Here is a 23,472-nt window from a genome sequence, read left to right as displayed (position 1 = left end):
ACACACACACACACACACACACACACACACACAATTGCTTTTTTATTTTAATTTTATTATTTTTTTAAATTCAAGTAAGCACAAGCTCACATCAAGAACAAAGGAAAACAGCAGTCAACTTACTGGTGAAAGAAAATGTCAACTGGTGTGTGTGTGTGTGTAAAAGTCAAACTTAATACATTATGTACCTACTAAGTGGAGAAGAGAGTACTTAGTGGAGATAAATACAAAATAATTTGCAACAAAGTTATCAGTGGAATAAAGCATGAATCCCACCCTGTCATAATTTAAGCTATTAGTTAAAAGAATTAACAATCCAACTTAACATAATCTAGCCTGCTACCTATCAATACAAGTCTCTTCACAGAACAATATATTACACTGGAATTGCTAACTCATAATATAATGCAATCACATTGTTTAAGAAGAAACTATTTTGCTGAGCTGAAAATATGGCAATTACTTCTTAACTGTTCTGATAAAACAAAAGTAAGTGTGTGTGTGTGTGTGTGTGTGTGTGTGTGTGTGTGTGTGTGTGTGTGTGTGTGTGTGTGTGTGTGTGTGTTATACAGGTAAGAAGATTGCTAAATCACGTGGTTCAAGCTCAATAGTCAAATTGTGGTGATGTATGAAATCACAGATTTTTTTATGAAAGCTGCAACAATAAAACAATGATAACAATGATATGTCTCTTTCTTTTTTCTATAGTATAAATTCTTTCATATTTATAAATCATTCAATTCTTTTTCTTTTTCATTTGTAGATGCAACAATGTATCCTGGCTTCTTTCGCTTGAAGAATCCCAACTAAAAAAAAAAATATATCATTAAACAAAAACATGAATAATTTATATAAAATTCAGTCTCAAAATTACAAAAGTGTACTAAAAAGTATCTTGTATAAGTAATGTCTGACAGATGTTTCTGTGTTTGAAGTAGAACAATAAAATGTAAAATCAGGTTTTTGTTAAACAATTCCATTTAATTGTAAATTTATAAAGGTTACAATTTGGAAACATTTTTGAAAATATCTCTATTAGATCAAAAGTTATATGCAAGAAACTGTGTACCCAAACTTACCCATAGAAAACCAATTATTGTTATATAGAAACAGTTAACACTATTTTAAGTAAGCCTGTTTTGCTAACAGTGTATATAGAAAGCAACTACAGAATATCAGCACATATTAATATTGGATTGGCCACTATAACCATTCCTACACAATATGGCTGTTGTGACATGGGGTGTTATCTTCCAGAAAGTATCCAGTGCTAACTGGATACACAGTCACCATGTAGGGCAAAACTTGGTCCGAAATAATGCCGAGGTAGGATCTGGCAGTGGGGGTGTGTTCAATGGGGATGAGGGAACCCAACGATGTCCATGAAAAATCCTCCAAATGATATCACCACTGCTGGCCTGTTTCCATCCAACTGTGCAGTCTAGTTGCAGCTGTTCACCTACTTGCTCCTGAATATGCACCCATTCATTGCATGATGGAACTGGAACCTTATTTCATCAGACCAGGCAACTCTATTCCAGTCATGCAATGTCCAGGAACATTGCTCCTGTGCCTGCTGCAAGTGGAGGTGTCGATGATGGTTGGTCAACATGGTCTCATGAACAGGTTGCCTACTCCATAGACCTATCCACACGACTGTCTGCTCATAAACACTTCTCTGTGCACCCTGGTTGTAGTCTGCCATTAACTGAGGGATCATGAGCCATTTTTCGTCCTGGACAGCATGTGGCAAGCACTATTCATTTCAGCTATTCACAAAAATAATTGAACCAATGGTTCATAGCCAAGGTGAATTCCCCCATCCTGGCACGTTGGGTGATTGTGTGTGTCCCTCTTTGGACCCTTCTTGCCACAACTTCACTATGATAGCCCTGAACAGCCAACAGTGCTTGCAGTTGCTGAGATGCTAGCCCCACCTTCCTAGCACTGCAAAATCATTCCCCCATTCAAACTCCTTGCCTTTTCCTATTGCATTCGCTTTGTACTGATGAATCGACAGGCATTACCCATGGCATCACTCCTAAGTGATGTGAAATGCATCCATGGATAGTCATAATGTTTGGCCCATTCCTTTCGGTATTTGCCTTTAATCTTTAGACCAGGGTTCAAGCCCATCACCACCAAATACGGAGGATGCAGAAAGATCAGGGAATGACCACCGCATATCCTGGAGCAATATGGCCTTAGTTGCTAATGCTCCTAAAAACCAAACAACCACCAAGATCACTGCCCTCAAGATATCCATTTCTCTCATTACCAAAAGATTTCTGTCACAGGTGGCAATGGTTAGCCCAAAGCCACCTAAGTGGTATAACCCGAATCATAAACGTTTTTCCAGCTAGTTTATGCCAGCTCTGAGCATATCCAAGATCACCTCCCATGATCCTTTGTGCAATCTCCTCTCCCGACTCCATTCTTTTTGCATTTCCCACATTTTTTCCACAACCAACTGGTTCATGCCAGCTCTGAGCACATCCAAGATCACCTCCCATGATCCTTTGCTTTACTATTTTGCAAGATATCCATTTCTCCAGAGATTTTACACAGGATATTTTATTTTTATTTTTTTGGGCCAAATCTGAGGGTCAAGGGTTTTATAATTAGTATCCATCACTGCATACTTCATTTTACTGGGATAGAGAGCTTTTCCTCCTAGATTTTCTGGAGTGCCACTTATGTTCACAAGGAAAAAGGGTTATTAGGTATTTGTTTTAAACAAAGGTGTCTTTCCTGTCTATGTTAATAAGTGAATTTCTTAACTTCTGTTCATTACTAATTGATTGGCAATTTAAGGGTGTTCAAAAACTCTTAAAAGAAAATGATCTGCAGTAAGATCACAAGTATATCACTTGTAGACTGAGGTCAATGATCATGATGATGGCACTTAGGTTTCTGATGCTAACCAATGCTGTCATGTTCCCTTTTAAGTGGTAAGGTTATTTCAGAACTACAGCAGTGTGGATGTCTTCAGACAACTGTGTTTATGTACACAATGGCACTTCACCACATATAAGGGATTATTTATAAATTTACAAATAGTATAAGGGATTCACTTATATAAGATTATTTACAAATAGTATAAGGAATTCACTACAAGAAAACTTCACTAATGACTGTTCGAATGCCCTTGACTTTTGACAGTAGGATTATTTGAAGATTCATGCCTCTTGTGCTGTTATTTTAACTCTTACCAAATTGTCCTCTGTGACTTTTGACAGTAGGATTATTTGAACACTTGTGTCTCTTGTGCTAATATTTTAACTCTTACCAAATTGTCTTTTGGTTCCAGAAGAAGCCTGATAGACTATGAACTTCAATTATGATCATCACGCAAGTGAAAAATCAATTTTTAAAGTTCAGATATTTTGTTTCAAAAATATTGTTTTTCACCTCCATATGAACTACAAAAATATCACAATCAATGCTTTGGATAATACTATAGGTCTTGGTTTCCAAAATGAAATCTGTCAAGGATTAGCGTCAAACAGATTAACAGAGGTTAATTTGGAAAACTAACTTACAGTTGTTAATACTGAAATTATAACAAATATTGGTGGATTTAATTCAATATTGAATAAAATTTAATATTGGTAAATTTAATTAACACAAAAACAAGCACATCTCATTCAATAAATTTTGTAGCTATAATGAAAAACCAAGGTTTTTTTCCCACTTGAAATCCACAACAAATTTTTGTTTGAAATGTGGCCTACTGGACTAAATATCTGCTTGGCCCATTTTAGAAGGCTGTTAATTAAAATATTGTACTGCACAATGGATTAATAGATTTAATTTATACAAATTATCACTATACTGCAGGTTTTATCAAACAGATAAAAACTATATTTTTCCATAATCTCGATATGCTTTTATATTTTTTAATAACAAAGACCATACCTTCCAAAGGCAGATAATGAGAACAATGAGCAGTAGTAAACCTCCACAAACAGCTAAGATGATTATCCAAAGAGGTATTTCTTCTGGTTTCTGATAGAGTGGTAAATCAGGATAAGCTTTTGTCTCTGCCTACAATTAAAGAAGTTATTTAATATCAATAAATACAATTTGTTAGGTGCTTAATACCTGTTTTTGTCATTTAAAAAAAGTCTTCACAGAAAAATTTCATTAAATTTTAATCAGCCTTTCTAAAAACCAATGAAACACTTTTAAGATAATGTTAAAAGTGGATTTATGTGATTATTATAAACTCAATTGCATATACTGTATATGGGGCTATACTGATGTCATTCATTCATGCAACACACTGCCTGGATTTTATATTATAAGAAAGTTATACTCTCTATATTTCATTTATATTATTATTTTTACCCACTAAGCTATTTGCAAGTAATTTTTTGAATAAATACAGCTGGTACATTGCCCCTGGATTTTATATTATAAAAAGCTATATTTTCTTAATATTTTATTTATATTAATAGGTACATTAATCTCCCAATGACTTATAACGCCAGTTCTTGTCACTCATTTACAACTTGCAAAATATCTGTTTATACCTAGTCTAGTTATTACTTGAATTTTATGAGTTCTGGTTGATTTTTTTTTTTTTTTTTTTTTTTTTTAATTTGGAGTCTTGAAATGTCCCGGTTAATCCAATGTCAGTAAATCGAGAGTCTGCTGTACTTTATTATTACTGTATTTAATGTTGGTAATGTCCTACTGTGTGTTTAATTTATCAATTAAACTTTATTATGTGTATGTACAAGAAAATCACATTATATATGGGGGTCAGCAGGTGTTTGCTTATATCCGCGATTTCAGCCATCCACGAAAGGTCTTGGAACGTATCCCCCGCGAATACGGGGGTCTTACCGTAGTTGCAAAAAGAGAGCTTTCTCAGAAGGTTGAGAATTCAAGATTTCATTAGCATAAATGGCCAGATTTTTTTTAATGATTATTATTATTTTTTTAAATATAAATAAGGCTTCCCAGAAGGCTGCTAGGAAGCATCATTTGCTGTACTGTTTTAATAACAATACAAATTTGTAAGTTTTGTAATGTAGTATGGCAAAAATAGGCTGCATAAATAAAACTGACACACATTTTATTACATTTGTGGTAGCTTTGTTGTACAAAAAAAGAGTAAAAATGTTACACAATTGTTAAGAAATGATGGAACTTGCATAGCTGTAACTTTTGTCTTGAAAAAGCTGGAGATCAGGTAACTGTAAGCTGGGGAAAAACAGGATTTTTTTTTTTCTAAAGAGCAATTCTTCGCAAAAAACAGAAGGAAAATAGGACTTTTTTTTTTTTTTTTTTTTTTCCTTTTTAATAAAACAGGTTTTTAAAGTCCACATTGTACTAGAAATCAGATTTCACTGACAACATACACATTTTATATTAAAATACAGACATAAGATTATTTCCCAAAATGGTTTCAAACATTACCTTACGTAGGATTTTTCTGTCTGTGGATTTGTTTGAATTGTGTATTAGACATAAACTGATTACAACTGTTTCAAGAAAGACAATGTCCTCTGACCTTTGACTTTGTCCTCTTCTTATACTAAGGGCAATGCTGTTAGGTTCGGTTTTGGTTTTTATGGCATATAGATGACTAAGGCTATGATGTGCAAAGTCCACACTGCTGTTAGACTTGGCTATCAAGAGTATTCACAAAGCTCCATCAGAAAAAAGATCTGAATTTGGCTTTCCCACCTGCCTGAATATTCTTTCATGCTCAACACTGCCATGAGGAATTGTTAAAACGACAAGCATGTTTTCGGATAATTTGTTATATATCAAACTTCCTTGTGCAACCAAGGACCACTGTGCATCAATTCTTTCTTCTTTCATTATTATGAAAGAATTGACAGAACTGATACTGCAAAATATCTATTTCTTTATCTTCAGTGATAATGAGAAGTATTAATTTAAATTAAAAAATATTCAATGCTTCTGCAAACTTGGAAACTTGCTATCTATGAATTTGGAGCTGGCAAAATTTTGACTGGTATAAGGAAACATGCTTTGGTCTTAGGAATTTTGCTGGATTGTATAAGCACACAAATCACCTCACCAGCACATGACTGGTTAAACTGCACTAATGCTTTTTTACCATATATGTTTAAAACTTCCAACTTTGGAAGTTTTAAACATATATAAAAAACATTGTGTAAACTTAGCTACAAAAGTTATGGTGTATTACTTTATCACTTTGTCATCCATCAACCTGTTTGGACTTGTGATGTATTGTCTCTGTACCATCTTTCATTGGCCTTTTATAATTATGACTAACAAGAAAAGTGTCTTTACTAATTTATTGACAGTGTAGATCAGTTTTTGGCTTGTATTTCTAGACTTTCATCAACAAAAAATTAGAGGAATTGCCATTCCATACATTCTTTAAAAATAAAATACCAATAATGACTGACTATAACCATTCATCTGATGCATTAGCAACAACTTGTGTAAATGAAATAATGCTATTTTGCATTGTGTTTTTCTGCCTTTACTGTCTGGAGACAACTGTGCTCCAAGCAGAATTGCAGTAGAACTATTTCGTTATGTGGGACAAATTTATAAAGAACAAAGTCCTGGGATTCAAAAATACGATGAGCATGATCATGTTTGATTAAGATTGTCTTGCTTTTTTTTGGGCCTTCTAAAAGATGGAGTTTTCTACTCAGAGGACTGGGCCTTTATTTCTGGGCACAGCCATACACCATTGATTCATCACCGTAATGACAGAAGAAACAAAGTACCAGAAACAAAGTCAGCAGCAACATTAGCATTAGTAGAGGCATAGGATGCAAGAAAGCAAGCTTATGCAGCATCAGCCAAAAAAAAAAAAACAAAAAAAAAACTTCCACTTCACCCCTCTGTTCGTTCGAAATACCTGTTCACCTGAGCCTTAAATTTATTTAGGCTATCAACTTCCACAACAAGGGATGGAAGTCTGTTCCACCAACCAACTACTCGCTGGCTAAAGGCAAATTTCCGCACATCTATCCTACATCTGTCTTTCCTCAATTTGAATTTATGCCCTCTCAGGTGATTATTCTGAGCAAGACGCAAAATCCCATCAGCATTGAGCAAGCTCAAACTATTCAAGGCTTTATACACCTCTATCAGATCACCTCGCTGGTGCCTAGTCTCCAGACGCTGTAATTTGCAAATCTTAAGCCTTTCTTCGTAAGAGCAACCCTTTGTTCCATTCACTAATCTTGTTGCCCTTCTCTGTACTTGTTCCAGCAGCTTTACATCCTTCTTGAAATGAGGCCTCCAGACCTGTATACAGCACTCAAGGTGTGACCCAACCATTGCCTTATACAAGGGAATAATCACCTCCTTATCCCTGCTAGAAAAATTCCTGTATATCACTGATAAGACACCATGAGCTACTCTTGCAGCCCATCTGCACTGCTCAGAGAACTTCATATCTGGATGCACAATTACCCCCAGGTCCTTTTCATTCTCTAACTTGTCAGTGTAGTACCACAGAGTTGATACGTTGCTCTGGAGTTGCTGTTTCCAATATGTAGTACTTTACATTTGTCAATGTTAAACTTCATTTGCCACCTCTCAGCCCATCTGCTCAACCTTTCCAGATCCTGTTGCCGCAGCATAGTGTCAGTAGTGTCCTTAACAACCCTGCCAACCTTTGTATCATCTGCAAACTTGGACATTAAGCTTGATATACCATCATCAATATTATTTATAAATACAGAAAACAATAATGGACTCAACACTGAACCCTGAGGGACTCCACCAATAACATTAGTCCACAATGAGCAGTGTCCATTGATTACCACTCTGTCTTCTCCCCCTCAACCACCCCTTTATCCATAGCAGCAATTTGCCTCCAATGCCACACTGCTCCAATTTGTGCAGCAGTCTTCCATGTGCAACAGTATCAAAAGCCTTTCTAAGATCCAAGTATATAATATCAAAGTTATTCCCTGCATCCAGTTCTTTTGTGACTGCATCATAGTATCCAATCAAATTGGTCAGGCAAGACTTCCCCTTAACAAAACCATGTTGTGTCCGAGCTATAACTGAAGTCTTGTCTAGATGATCCTGCAGTGCTTCTTTAACCAGTGCCTCCTTTAATTTTCGTGGAACAGAAGTTAAACTCACAAGTCTATAATTACTTGTATCAGCCTTTGATCCTCCTTTGTGAACTGGGGTCACATTTGCACATCTCCAGTCTATGGGTACCTCCCCTGAGTCCAAGGAAGCTCTCATAATTATGGCTAAGGGTTTGCTTACTTCCTTTGCTGCCTCCTTTAATATAACTGGATAGATCACAGGCACCTTTTTTTTTATGTTTATCTTCAACAATTTCTCCTCCACTTTCCTCTCAGTTATTACAAAATCATCTAGCTCACTGCCAGAGTGATGTAGAAAACAATCATCCAATAAATCCACAAAAGCCTTGCTAGTGTGTGAGTGACCAACCCACAAATTCCAGTCAATATCTGGGAAATTAAAATCTCCCATTATAAGACTCTCTAATTTACTGGCCCACTCTATTTCCCTGTACAGCTTCTTATTATACTCATCAGAGTCATTATGCCTATAGCACACTCCTACTCTCAATTTTGATCTCCCAATGCTTATGTTACACCAAACTGACTCGACACTGCACTGTCCAGCGATGTCGACTGGCTTCACTTCCTTGGATTTTATGTGTTTCTTAACTAATAGCATAACCCCTCCACTCTTCCTATCCTTTCTGCAGACATTGCACTTCCTAAATTCCAGTTCTGCATTCCTTATATCTGTGTGACACGTCTCTGATATCCCAACAATATCCGCCTTTGATGCTTTGAGCAATATCTCAAATTCATCAAAATTATTTACCAAACTTCTAGTATTGGTGTACATGCAAGTATACATGCACTTGTTCTTTTTCTTAGCTACCCTAACACAACCTATGTGTTTACTTGTACTGCAATGACTACCAGCAGTCTCTGAAATATCCTGCATCTTGTTTTCCAGGCTGCGGCTCATTCCAATAGAAGCAGTGCAAGAATCACTTTCACCTCTGCCAGTGGCTACTGTTAATCTATTAGTCCTTGTATCCCCCCAATCTAGCAGTTTTCCGACCCACCTAAGACTGCCCCGATAGTATCAGCAACATGTTAGCAACATCTTGACAAAAATTCTGAAATGAGAAAACTTTTAGTTCTCTGTGAATTTCACTGAGGATGCAGGGTACAAACTTAGCTAAAACAAGTTGCATTCCCAAATCTTACTTTAAAATTGACTGACAAGTCCCAACAATTTCACTAGCAACTGTGCAGACAGTTAAGCACAATCACTCCTGATCAGATCACAAACACAAGTGACCGAATCCTTAATTTCTGAAGTTGAAAAATAGCCATAATGATGATCAACTTTGACCAACAAACAGTCCTCTTTAATTCAGACAATGCATCTTCTCTAAGAGCTGTTTTTAGCATTTTGTAAGTTTCTGTTATACTTTTCCCTAATTTTAAACAAAATGTGATACAAATTTTCTGCACAGTAAAATCATATTTTAAAATGTGATAAAACACTCAAAACACCTTATATTCAATGTGCTAATCTGAATGACTGCAGATAAATGGGTGATTTATGCATTACTATGACCAGACAAGACACCAAACATATTGTGATAAGTCATGCCATGACGCTGAAATTTCAAAATATAAAATTGGTCATTCGCACTTTTTGATCACACCTCATATGTTCAGCTTTAAACACATAGCTCACAGAAACATTCTCATAGTCCACTACTATTTTCCCATTCTTCCACAAAAAATTCTCTTTGTCATTTTCAGCCTCAGGTTTTACATCATACTCTGAACCTCTCTATGTTATCTTGCTGCTAGTGGCATTTTCATTTCGCTCTTGTACCAGCCACATCGGGCAATGTCATGAAGATCATATTCAGGGTATGCCTTATTATTTTACCTTTTATCTTTCTGTAATCTACATGATCACCATACATACTCTGTCCTACTTAATTACTGAAAATGCTGTACCCTCAAGGCGGGTCAACAGTATCTTCATACAGTCAAAGCTCTTTATAGCAACCCTTTTTTAACATCTCAGCATATTATAACCTATTTGCTAGGACCTAGCCAATTCTCCATAACCCTAATGCTATTTTATGTTTGTTATTGTTATACGTTTCTATTTTATGTTTTTATAATGACCCAAAAATTTACACCACTCTCTTGTTTTTCATTTTTTTTTTTCATTTTACTAAAGCTGAATCTGTGCATGAGATAATACTGAAGATTAAGTTTTCTGCTGGATAGCTCCAGAAAACTGTGGCTTGACATGGCCTATCTTTCAAAAAGGTTTGCAGTTGTTGACACTGAAGCTATGAAGGAATGGAAGGAGAATTGTTTAAAAAATGTTTTGTTGACATATGACCGGAATGATAACTTCAATGCTAATGAAACCCTATTTACTATTTTTTTTTTTTTTTTTTTTTTAAGTTCCTACCAGATAAAAAGCATACACTTAAGAGAGACATGCAGTAGTGGAAAAAAAGGCAAAACAACTGATTACCAATTCTCTAGTAGAAAACATGGCTGGCACAGAGAAGCTTCCTCTCTTAATCACTGGGAAAGCCCAGAAGCCCTAATGCTTTAAAGCAGCATTTCCCAAACTGGGTTCTGCAGACTCCTGGGGGGTCTATAGACTAGTTCCAGGGGATCTGCAAAATGGACCCACTGGTCAAATTATTCTTCAGTGCTATCCATTGCATTACTTATAGCATATTTTTTAAAGGACTTCACCACAATTTCAGTCTTAACATCATGCCAATTCAGCACCCATTCACACACACTTGTGCTACTGGTAGGCATTTCATCCTTCCCAAAGGCATCAGTTGTATCATGATGTTTTCAGACCTATTAAACCTTTTAAACTGATCCCATACTAGTAGTGCATATTTACACAATAGTTCACCAGCTTGGACCAAACTTTTACAAACCAATCATCAATACGTTCTTCATCCATCCATCCATCTCTTCAGTTGTCCACGAATTCCATTTGGCAGTTTATCTTTCGCTAAAATTTTTCTTTTAAAAATTAACATTGACAGAAGTCTGGTCCCATCAGCACAAGTTAAAACTTGCAATGTAGTGTATCTTTTCATGTCCAGCAGTTTTAATAGTTATAGATTTTTGCCCTCTCAGATTTATGGTTTTATTGGATGGCACATCAAAAGTTAATGGAATTTCACCCAATTCCCGATTTGGCTAAGTTTGTAGTTGCTTCGTTTTCTAGCATTAAGGACAAATTTATGGAAATCTAATATTTTCTGTTTGTGCTCAGCAAGCATTCTCTGAGCTATTCAATTTCTTGTGTGTAAACATAACCTGTTTCTTTTCATGAAGCGATAACACCAAGGTTCAGTTCCTTTAAAGTTGTGTATCCCAATATCAGCTGCTCGTTTCCGTGCTTCTACTATTATCATATTAGTCACTGCAATACCTACGTCTCTAAGTTCCATTATCCAACTATACAATTTTTCTTCGAAATTTGGTGATTTAGGTGGAATTTTACAAAGGTTGTGCTTTATTTTATTAGCTTTTAATGTAATAAAGCTTCCTGCTTCCTCCACTGATGAATCATATTCTCAGTAGGCAGTGGTCTGAAATTTCGTTCTGCTGCTCTGTTCCCGTGTTCTTTGCATACTGTAGTACTTTTAGCTTAAATCCATTAGTATAATTTTGCCTTCTTGTTGCGCCTACCATTGATTAGGGATTAATTGTATAACTGGAATTCACCTGTTACTCCAACAACAGTCTGGTAATTATTGAAAGGTGTACTAACATATAGTAGTTAACTATCCATTAATTACTATACCTTAACTCTCAGTTTTGTGCATGTGCTGTATTGCCACTTCCGGCTTCTAAGATGTAGGGCAATTTTTTAAGGTATTTATAAGAAAAAAAGTGCATCTTATAAGCCGACAAATACAGTAACTGCTATACATGCTTTCATAATTCTCTTTTAAAACATACTCTGCCACTGAAAGGGAATTTTGATAGATTATTTTATAGCCTGAAACCAATTCCCCTATCTACGGTTAGGCCCGGATAAATATACATAATCAAGAAATAAACTATTCAAACACTCTATACGTCATGATAAATAATTTTAACCATTTCCCCGAACACATGCACAATGAGTCAGAACAAGGACCACAAATTAGACATTCTCTAACTTCTGACACAAAAGGTACTGTCAAAAAAACAAAAGGAATCTGTAAAATGTACAGGCTTGAAGTGTTCTCTAAGCTTATTAATAAGACGAAGTGCTGGTACAAAGATTCGACACTTGAGCATAACAGAAGGCACATAATGTATCAAAATATTGTGTAAATGTGGTAGGTGAGACTAGAAGATTTCAAATACATGTAAATGGACACAACAAACACATACCTAAAGGATTGTTGTCGTTGATGGGGTTTTAAGTGCAATGGCTACTTAGGCCATTTTGCACTTATGGAAGTGGTGCATACTGCCTATGATTATTGATTTAGAAGCAATTAGAAACGGTTATACAATCCAATTCGTTTTAGAAAGGAGAAGAATTCTGCGAGATTTGATTTTTTGCCTATGATAGGCTAAGTGACAAAGGTTCCTTTAAATTTTACAGAGAACTGAAAGACACTAGTCAAGCATTATTATATAGAGTACAATTCAGAAGTATGTGTTTGACTGTGAGTGGTGTATGACAATGACTACACTGGGGAGGATCATTTCCTGAAAAAAGAAACAGATGGGTTAAATGAGTATGGCTGATTCTGGCTCTGGCTAGAATTACTTCTTTTTGTCTGTTTGCTATGGAGCTAGAAGCCCATAATTTTGGGCTTCTAGCTCCTCCTCTAAATATCAGGAGAAAGGTGTTGCTGTCGAACTATGCAATCAAGATCCAAAGCCAGGCGACCCATCCTAATTGGTCAATACTTTATGATCCGCTATATATAACCCAGTATAGAAACAAACCACAGACAGTTCGGCCTGCTGGTATTAGGCTAAAACATCTAGCAGAAGATTGGGATATACACTTCAATAAAATCTTGCAAGATCCTATAGATCCCGACCCTCCATGGTCTGTCATCATGCTATCTCGTGACAATTATTTCCACCAGTGGGGAAAACACTCTTTATCAGACTTTACCATCCAACAGCTACACACTGAGCATACTCAACATTATCCTGACTTTGCTAAAATATATACAGATGGTTCGAAGTCTGAGAGTGGATCTGGTGCAGCAGTGGTACTCCCCGATACTATCATTTCTCTATCTCTTCCAACAGAGTGTAGTTGCTACACGACTGAATTATATACCATAAAGCTTGCATTAGAAAATGTCTTCCAGATGTCAATTCAAAAGAGCATAATATATACAGACTCGCAAAGTTCCATATTAGCTTGGAAAACAATTCCCCACCTACTCACCCGTTATTAAAACTCATCAAAACACAGTTGATATGTCTTAGAGAGCATCAGCAAAAGGTTATCTTCTGCTGGATCCCAGGCCATACTGGAATACAAGGAAATGAAATTGCAGATGATGCAGTCAGTCCTCGTATAGCACGATAGTTGTGTTCCTAGAAACTCTCGTGCAATGCAAAATGGTGCAGTATAAACAAAAGGCCCTATGGGAAAAATAGGGTTAGGTGCCGACCACCCAAGACTGAACACACATTTGTAACCAAAACATTACCAAACACAATAAATAATCGTAATAAAATACGTAAGTATTTTATTACGACTAATACATAATAAAATATTGCTACTGCTTTTGCTTCTATCGTAAGCAAACTTGTTCTTTGTTTGATTTTCTATCCAAACAGATGACAGCTGTTCCATCTCTTCCAATTCTTTGTGTCTTAATCTAATGGATTTTAATTACACTTTGAGTTGTTCCTGCTATGAAAGTTTTTATTTTCTCTACATTCTTTGTAATTCTCGGCGTTGCCTCATTTAGGGCTGTAGCACGTGCAATATCACATGGTCTTTCAATTCGCTCAAAGCGTTTCACAATTTCATATTTTTTCTCTATCGACAGAGGCGGATTGGCCACAAGCCTTGCCAGGGAAACCCCGATGGGCCGGAGGCCGGTGTGATTTTGGCCATAAACCATACGTAGTATGAAGCCACCATGAATTTTCCCCGGGTAAGAATTTTTGACCCAGTCCGTCTCTGTTTATCGATATTGCTTTTCTTTTTCTCTCTGAATCTAGTCTTCACCAGGGCGCTTCCTTTTCACACCTTTTAAGTATTTTACTCATTTTTAGGGAATAAAGCACAATTACAAAACGAGGAGGCACGCTTGATACACATAAACAAAGCTGCGCGCGTGTAGCAACTGAATAAACAACACTGTAAAGGCAGAGATACACTATTAACACCTCACATTTTACTAAAGCACATTTCTGGGGGTTACTACCATAAAACAATAAAAACAATTTCCGGTTGCGTTTCTGCTAGTGGAATCTGTTATAAACTGGTAGTAAACTCGAGCTAATTGCATTTGTGATTATACGGATAGCTGGAATTGTGAGTTTTTACGTTATTATGGTGAAATGTGTTTCCCCTTCACTGATATAAAAAACATAAATACATTTTCAGAATCTTCTCTTCATTCCTATCGGTGTTGTGTTCGGTTGGGGTGATTCTGCGTTCGACTGCCATTTCTTGTAAACACAAAGGCGAATCGTGCATAAGCAAATTCGGTTCATGTTATATAAGATATCGTACCCCTCTTTATAAATCGTGTATGATCGAATTTGTGTAGTGTAAACACGTGTTATTCGAGGACTGACTGTATTGTATTAGTAAAATAACATCTGATCAATTCTTTGTAGAACTGATCAGACATTTTCTATATGAACTATTAATATAATGACTGTTTTTCTCATTCCAACAGGGGGTTGCTATTAACAGCTTTGACTATATAGCTGCCTATACTTTCTTTTCCATATATTATGTTATGTGAAAGTTATACTACTTTAACCCCTATTGGGCGCCTCCGTAGCCAGGTGGGAAGGAGCAGCAGTGCGTCGCACACGCTTCTTGATTAGACCGGGGTTCAAGGCCGTCACCACCAAATACGGAAGATACGGAAAGGTTAGGGAATGACCACTGCATATCCCGGAGCAATATGGCCTTAGTTGCTAATGCTCCTAAAAACCAAATAACAAACAAACAAACAAACCCCCTATTTTATCGCACTCAGTTTTTTTTTAAATTTGCTTTTCTTTCACAGGTATGGATAAGTACAGAAACACAGTCTTTGATACATGATCAGGTGTAGTCCCCTGATGAAATACCTGATTATATATCAATATTTACTTTTAGCTAACATCAGATTTTAATTTTACAATTTCTCTACCCCTTTCTTGGACTTATAACCAAAATTGCCCACCCATATCTGATGTTGGCTATTACTCCTTATATTAATAATCTTTTGCTTTACAGTTCCCTTCTCTCTAATTGGCTATTCAATGCAGACTGTAATTTTGCTTAATTCATTGTATCATATAGGATATTCACATTCTTTCTCTCACCTACAATTTCCAAATTCTGCTATCCTTCTATTAGTTTTGGCATTTTGTGTAATTTACACATCCATCTTCACACTTTTTAACAGACTTATTAATTCTACCTCACATATATAAACATTTGTATCCTTTGCTGCTGCTTTGTGCACTCATGTGCAAATGTCATATCATCTTTATGATTATTTTTATCTCTCTGTTACCACTTCACTTTTCAACCCATTATTATACTTATTTCATATCTTAGCATTAGCATAGGTATATGATGCAAGCAAGCAAGCTTATACAGCATCAGCCAAAACCCCCTTCTCATTTCACCCATCCACTTGCTCCAAATGTTTGTCTAGTTCTGCGTTGAATCTATTTAAGCTATCAACTTCTACAATGATAGACGGAAGTTTGTTCCAGCAATAAACCACCCACTGGCTAAAGGCAAACTTCCGCACATCTATTCTACAACTGTCTTTCCTCAATTTGAATTTATGCCCTCTCAGGCAATTATTCTGAGCAAGAGGAAGAATCCCATCAGCATTGAGCTTGCTCAAACCATTCAAGGACTTATACACCTCAATCAGATCGCCTCGCAGGTGCCTAGTCTAATTTGCAAAATTTAAGCCTTTCTTTGTAAGAGCAACTCTTTGTTCCATTAACTAATCTTGTCGCCCTTCTCTATACTCGTTCCAGCAGCTCTGCATCCTTCTTAAAATGAGACTCTTTTTAAAATGAGATGATATATATATATATATATATATAAAATCTCGTTAGACTATATTATTGATAATTTTCCTTTAAGAAGAGCCAATGCCTTATTTGAAGATCCCTATAAAGCAGGTTTTTTTAGAGAATTTGATGTACAAAGGGTACTAGGAAAGTTTTGCAATATGACGCAACAATGAATCACAGGAAGCTGCTTGTTGCTGCATGTTGAGACATGTTCATACGTGCATAGAAGCCGCCGCACCAAGTCGATGGGCTCAGTTATTCATTAGTAGTGAGAGTGTAAAGTGCTTGCGATGGCATCGTGGTCACGAAATGAGATAAGGACAGTTTTGCGGTATAATTTCGTGCATGGTTTAACCATGGACCAGTGCTTAGAAGAAATTACTCTTGCACTAGATGATGATTGTCCACATCGTACAACGATATTCACGTGGTATAGAGAATTCCAAAGGGGAAATTTCACTCTGGAGGATTCTGAGAGGCCGGGAAGGCCACGAATGTCAGTTACGGAGGAAAACGTTACTGCTGTGAGGAAAATGCTTGACGAAAACAGGCGAGTGACCTACCAACAGATAGAGGATACTTTGGGCCTAAATGCACCAGCAATTCGTTTGATTCTGCAAGATCATTTGCACGTGAAGAAACTTTGTTCTCTCTGAGTGCCGCATCAACTGACTGAAGAGCAGATGACACGTGTGACTTGGTGCCGGGAGATGTTAAAACAGTTTGATAAGGGACAATCTCGGTATGTGAACGACATCGTGACAGGTGACGAGACTTGGCTGTACTATTACGATCTGCCGACCAAGGCTCAAAACAAAGTTTGGGTCTTTGATGATGACGACACACCCGTAATTGTCAGAAAATCCCGATCTGTAAAGAAGAAAATGATAGCTGTATTTTTCAAATCGAGTGGAATTGTGGAACGTGTCGTTTTGGACACGCAGAAGACAGTCACAGCTAAGTGGTATACTGAACAATGCCTGCCTAAAGTCATTGGATCTGTGAAGAACCTGCGGCCAAAGTCAAGAATGGACACCTGGTACCTCCATCACGATAATGCTCCAGCTAACCGCGCCAAAGCCTGCACCGAATATTTGGCCACGACAGGACTGAAACTTCTCGAGCCCTCCCTACAGTCCAGACCTTGCTCCCTGCGACTTTGCACTGTTCCCGCATGTGAAAATGAAGCTAAAAGGGAGGCGGCTGTCCAGTGATGAGGACTTTCTATGGGCTTGGGACAATGAGTGTGCTTTACTCCCTAGTGAAACTTGGCAGAACTGGTTTAAAGATTGGTTTCGGAGGATGGAGAGGTGTATTGAATGTAGAGGAAATTACTTTGAAAAAATTAAATAAACAAAGCTGTATTGCAAAACTTTCCTAGTACCCTTTGTACATTTCATAACATAAGTATTCCAGAAGTTGATTATTCTTATGGTTCAATATTCAGGTCAGGTCTAGTCGTCATCATTCAGGTCTTAAAAAAAAAAAATTAACGAACTGCAAAAAAATTTCACTCTATAAACAGCACACGAATACTCCTCAAATGGTGCCTGCAGTTCACAACATGTATTATGACAGACTTAATTTTTTTAAACAAGTTAATCAGCGGTAAGGTTTGGGCATTTAGGCAAAGCCAACTTCAGCTGTCCTTCCTGGCCACTGAAAGGCTCCAGGCTGTTCAAAGAATATGCTTATAATAATCATTTTATTTCGAATTTTTTTTGAAATTGGACTGCAATTACTTTAATTCTTTATCCTTCCTCAAGTATATATGCCTTTCTCAAAGTCATTTCATTTCAAAATGTCTATCTTTATGTTTGAGTTGTCTTGAAATCTTTCAGTAAAGGCTGCCATCTTTTACTTGTGTCTCCAACTAATTGTACACACACTTTATAATAAATGACAGCATGAAAATAGCCTTTAAAATTAGAAGTGGAATAGGAAGAGACTGCACCTCTCAGCAACTGCTGTTTGATATTGGTTTACAAAAGTAAAAAAGTGCAATTCAGAGATTTTTCACCTTTCACATCATCAATTGCTGTAGGTGCAAAAGTGTTGATACATATAGGAGGTATTACTGCACCAAAAAAAAAAAAAAAAAAAACCCGGCAGCAACAAGTCTTCTTCCTTTTTAAAATTTTCTTACCAACGTGGGTTTTTTTAGTTCTGTTTGATTTTTGACAATTTTTCATTCACTAAAATTTTATTCTAAAATTTCTTTCTAATTTTAGTGAACTGGGTCAAAATAAGATCAAATAAATAAAGTTTCTTAAATATTTAGTTGAGAAATTATTTATATTTATATTTTTTGTACAAAGTTTTCGTTTATAAAATTTTCAAAATTCCACAAAGAAACACACACAGAGATGGCAACTAATGAGAATCTCACATTTGAGGGCTCATTGCTAGTGAAAAATCATACGGGGGTGGGGGGCTACACGTCTGGTAACTTCACTCCTGAAAGAATTAATACAACCAACCTTAACATCCTTTTGTTGGCAAATCCCTTTAAGAATTAAGCAAAAATCTGCATACAACTCGGTCATTTGTTAAATATACTCTTTCGCATACAGGTACATTATATTATTGTATATTATTTTGGCATGTATTTATTTATTTATTTTATTCATGCCTTTTGAACATGCATATTATTTTAGCAGAGTACTGTTTAACCTGCCTTATTTGGATGTAATATCTGTGGTGAATTAATAAAATTATTATTACTATTAACTTTATCAGCAAGTAGAAAAAAAATTCATAAAAGCTAATGAAACATATCCAGGTTTTAAAAATTCATTGTAGTTCTTAGTCTATATTTAGCAATTTGAAACTATATACTTACATAAGCATAATCATTGTCAGATCTCTGTCTAATATCAATTTCAGGATCAAGATGAATAATGGCATGTGATATAATGCTGACCCAATCAACTGAGGGGTAATCCTTAAAGAGAGAGAGAGAAAAAAAATCTGTACTTAAATTTATATAGTGTGTATCATGGCACATAAGTCAACCTTCGAATCACTAAAAATGATCTAAAATTAAGGTTAACCTATATACCAAGTATAATATCCTAAACTTGAATTAAAGGCACGTGCTTAGTATTAGGAAAAAATGAATTAATACCAGTAATTCAATTTATTACATGTATGTTTTTATATAAATATACAATGATACATTTTACAAATATACATTAATATAGTTGTATATTTTTATAGAAATATACATTTGTTCATCTTTTTCATTAGATGAAAACAGTTCAGGGAATTAGTCAGGAATTGTTTCCAGGTTTTATTTTTTGAATTCTTGTGAAGTTTTGAGATTAATTTCTTATAGCAAACAAGCTTCCACATTGAGGCACTATTTATAGAGAATCCAATTTGCAGTACAGTACTGAACATGTAACAAAGAATGGCTTGGTTACACAATAAAAGCCCCCCCATGTTCTCATATAACATCATTATGAGCAGCACCACAATGCCACCTTTGCCTGTAGGTTTTGATTGTGTCCATTTACTTAAGGAAGTACCTGTAAACATTACCACTTTTTTTTACAGTTTACCATGCAGTGTAATAAAATGTAACAAAGTAAACTTTTAAATTGATGAATTTAAGTTTACAAAACAAAACGAATAAATGAATTAAAAAGTAGACAAGAATTCTTAATGCAGAATTTACTGTAATACACCACTACAGGAGGTTTGAAAGATGACTGTAAAGGGGAGGAGGTGCAAGTATGATAAGTATGATTAAATACGAATTTTTATGGCAAAAAATATAAGCTGATTTATGTGCCAAGTCACGTTATATGCTGGAATATATAGTACTTTTTTTTTAATGATCTCTCTCTGTTGCACTCACTTGTGCATGTGCACACATGCATATGCACCATAAAACTGGCACCTCCGTAGCCAGGTGGCAGGAGCAGCAGTGCGTAGCACACGCTTCTTGATTAGACCGAGGTTCGAGCCCGTGACCACCAAATACGGAGAATGTGGAAAGGTCAGGAAATGACGTGACCACCGCATATCCCTGGAGCAATATGGCCTTAGTTGCTAATGCTCCTAAAAACCAAATAACAAACAAACAAACCATAAAACTGATATTGTTTTTATTATATTTTTGACAGGATTTAAAAAAAAAAAAAAAAAAAAAAAAATGTGAGGATAAATCAAATGAACACCAATATTCTGCAGTAACACATTCACACTTAAATCTGTTTATTTCTTTATTATCGTTCAAAAAAATTGACCTTCTGCAATGCATGAGAGGAGAGAAATAGGATACAGCTGTAAGGAATTGGAAACTAGAAAACATTTAATACAGATTGGCTTTCCTGCAGAAACAAACATTCAAAATGTCTCTTTTAATAAGCATTTTATGAAATAATAAAAAAAATATATTTATTTTTTTTTTGTGTTCTAAAAGTATTTTACGATTCCTCCCCTCCTTCCCTCATATTACATACCACTCGCTAGTGAAAATTTTTGTTTCAGGACCCATTTTTCATATGGAGGAGAGGGAATCATAGGTCCAAATATATATAAAGTTCGAAATGATTAATTAATGCTACTTACAAGACTAAACAAAATTAAAATTACTGAAATTAAAAGATAAATTTTTATTAAAAGAAATCTGATATAAGCATATAACATACCTGTCTAAAGGACAGGTATGTTATATGTTGACAGGAGCTGTGCTACTTTAGAGCATGTCTGCTATGAAGGTTGGCTAACTAATCACAAAAATTTTTAAATATGTTTGATGTTTAAAAAAATGTAAAGTAATACAAATTAAATACCAAATACATTTATTTAAGTTAATTAAGTGCCTTCCCTGTTTTAAATTTAAATAGTAGAACACGCTCATTAAGGCTAAAATTAATTAGATATCTCTCAGAAGGATTTTGACGAATCTTGATGCTAAGAATGCTCCAGGTCCTGATGGCATTTCTCCACTTGTTCTCAAAATCTGTGCTCCTGAACTTTTTCCTGTTCTTTTCCTTTTATCACTTTCTTATACCAAAGGTGTTTTTCCTTCTGCTTGGAAATTTGCCCATATCCAGCCAGTTCCAAAAAAGGGTGACAAATTCCTCCCATCCAATTATCATCCCATTGCAATTACTTCTACTCTTTCTAAAGTTAATGGAGAAATCAATTAACCGCCAACTCTTAAACTACCTAGAAACTCCGTCTGACCAACAATCGCCAATATGGATTCCATCATTGCCAATCCACTGGTGATATTCTGGCTTATATTACCCATTTATGGACAAATTCAATGGAAAAGTTTGGCGAAACACAAGCAGTTGCTCTTGATATCTCAAAGGCTTTCAATCGTGTTTGGCATAAAGGTCTTCTAAACAAGCTTCCATCTTATGGTTTGCCAACTGTTTTTTTTTTGTAATTGGTTATCCAGTTTTCTCTCTGATCGCTCACTGAGGGTGAGGGTAGATCCCTCTCCGTCTTCTAATTTCTCCATTAATGCTGGGGTCCCACAAGGTTCAGTTCTTTCCCCAACTCTTTTCTTCTTGTATATTAATGACTTCTTCCATTGACCGGAAATGCTATCCATAGTTTTGCCGATGATAGCATATTGCATTCCACTTTCCATTTTGAAAAACCTTGCCCTGCTCAATCAGCTTCAACTACTCAAATATCCGCTATCAATTCCTTAAATGCCGATCTCCAGGTAATTCTCCATTGGGGCAAAGACAACTTAGTTGATTTCAATCCTTCTAAAACTGAGTCTTGTCTTATATCTTGCAAAAGGATTCTTCTGCTCCTATGCTTATCTTTGGTGACACTCCAATTTCTAGGCAAAATGATATATCTCTTTTGGGGATTACCCTGATTTCTAATCTCTCTCTCTCTCTCTCTCTCTCTCTCTCTCTCTCTCTCTCTCCTTCTCTCTCGGCAAAAGCACATTACAAATATGGCTTCTTTTGCATTTTTAAAAAACCTGGTTTTCTCTTTCGCTCACAGCGTTACTTTTCTTCCAAACAGCTGTTCACTCTATGCAAATTGCAAATCTGCCCTACCATGGAATATTTGTTCCCAAATCTGGGGCGGTGCCCCCAAAACCACTCTCAGGCTTCTATATTCCATTCAGAAGAGGGCAGTTAGGTTAATTAATGACTCCTCTTTAAAAGAGTCTCTCCACTTGCTGTCTTATAGATGTACTGTTTCTGCTGCATGCCTTTACTACAAATACTTCCACGGACACTGTTCTTCTGAATTGGCTTTTATAATTCCCGCTCTCTCTTTCAAAACAGTCCAAAAAATGTGCTGCCAACAATCATTTACTGTCCAACTTCAAACTCACAGAACCAACTTTTCATCTTCCTCATTTATTCATTCAACTGCCATTTTATGGAACAACGTTCTTTCGTACATATTTCCTGAAAATTACAGTCTACAGAAGTTCAAGTCTAATGTCAACAAATATCTTCTTTTGTCTTCTCAACTTTCAACCCAAGCATGGTACTAAGTACTACAGGTTCTAATACTTCTCGTGTTTAGGGTTTTCATAAATAAGAAAAGAAAAAAAAACAGTCAGAACTTGGCTCAGAATGTGCTCAATTCACAGCCTCTCATATTAGTGTCTGTACTATCCCCAAAGAGTATTATGTCCATTAAGATCTAATAAAAGAAGAGGAATAGGCAGTTGCACAATGAGATCAAGATCTGTCTGGGAGGTATGTGCTTGCTAACAGGAGAGACTGCTTCTACAAGGATGGGATACACATAAATAGAAAGGGTTCAAAAATATTTGCCAATGCTATCAAAGCAGTGTTAGGTGTGTTGGAAAATGGCTAGATTCTGGGGATTCACAGAATAAAACATTAACGGTAGCTGCAGGCAGAGGCAAAACTGATTCTAGCACTGCTTCTATTGTAATTAGAAGCAGCCTAGAGAGAAAGTTGCTGGGGACTTCAAGAGCTGCTGCTTAGTTACCCTAACACGGCCCAAGTAAATACATGGATTAGCATTAGCAGAGGCATTTGATGCAAGAAAACAAGCTTATGCAGCATCAGCCAAAAAAAAAAAAAAAAAAAACCCCACTTCCACTTCACCCCTCTGTTCGTTCAAAATACCTGTCCAGCTGAGCCTTAAACTTATTTAGGCTATCAACCTCCACGACAAGGGATGGAAGTCTGTTCCACCAACCAACCACCCGCTGGCTAAAGGC

General features: G+C 36.1%; 1 protein-coding gene across 1 annotated transcript in view; it reads right to left on the bottom strand.

Moving 5' to 3' along the window:
• Positions 1–527: 527 nt before the first annotated feature.
• Positions 528–23,472, bottom strand: part of LOC150090765 (integrin alpha-PS1-like) — a 373,692-nt gene continuing 350,747 nt past the window's right edge. Inside the window, exons 24-26 of the mRNA XM_090379991.1 lie at positions 19,123–19,224; positions 3,919–4,047; positions 528–806 (exon numbers count right to left, since the gene is read on the bottom strand). Of these exons, the coding sequence (XP_090236117.1) occupies positions 726–806; positions 3,919–4,047; positions 19,123–19,224 (312 nt within the window). The 3' untranslated portion in view covers positions 528–725. The remainder of the gene's footprint in view (positions 807–3,918; positions 4,048–19,122; positions 19,225–23,472) is intronic.

The sequence above is a fragment of the Mastigoproctus giganteus genome, chromosome 1, assembly GCF_048544385.1.
Source record: "Mastigoproctus giganteus isolate SK-2022 chromosome 1, ASM4854438v1, whole genome shotgun sequence".
In the NCBI taxonomy this organism is placed as follows: Eukaryota; Metazoa; Arthropoda; class Arachnida; order Uropygi; family Thelyphonidae; genus Mastigoproctus; species Mastigoproctus giganteus.
The sequence above is the reverse complement of the archived record's forward strand: the minus strand, read 5'-3'. Positions and strand labels throughout refer to the sequence as shown.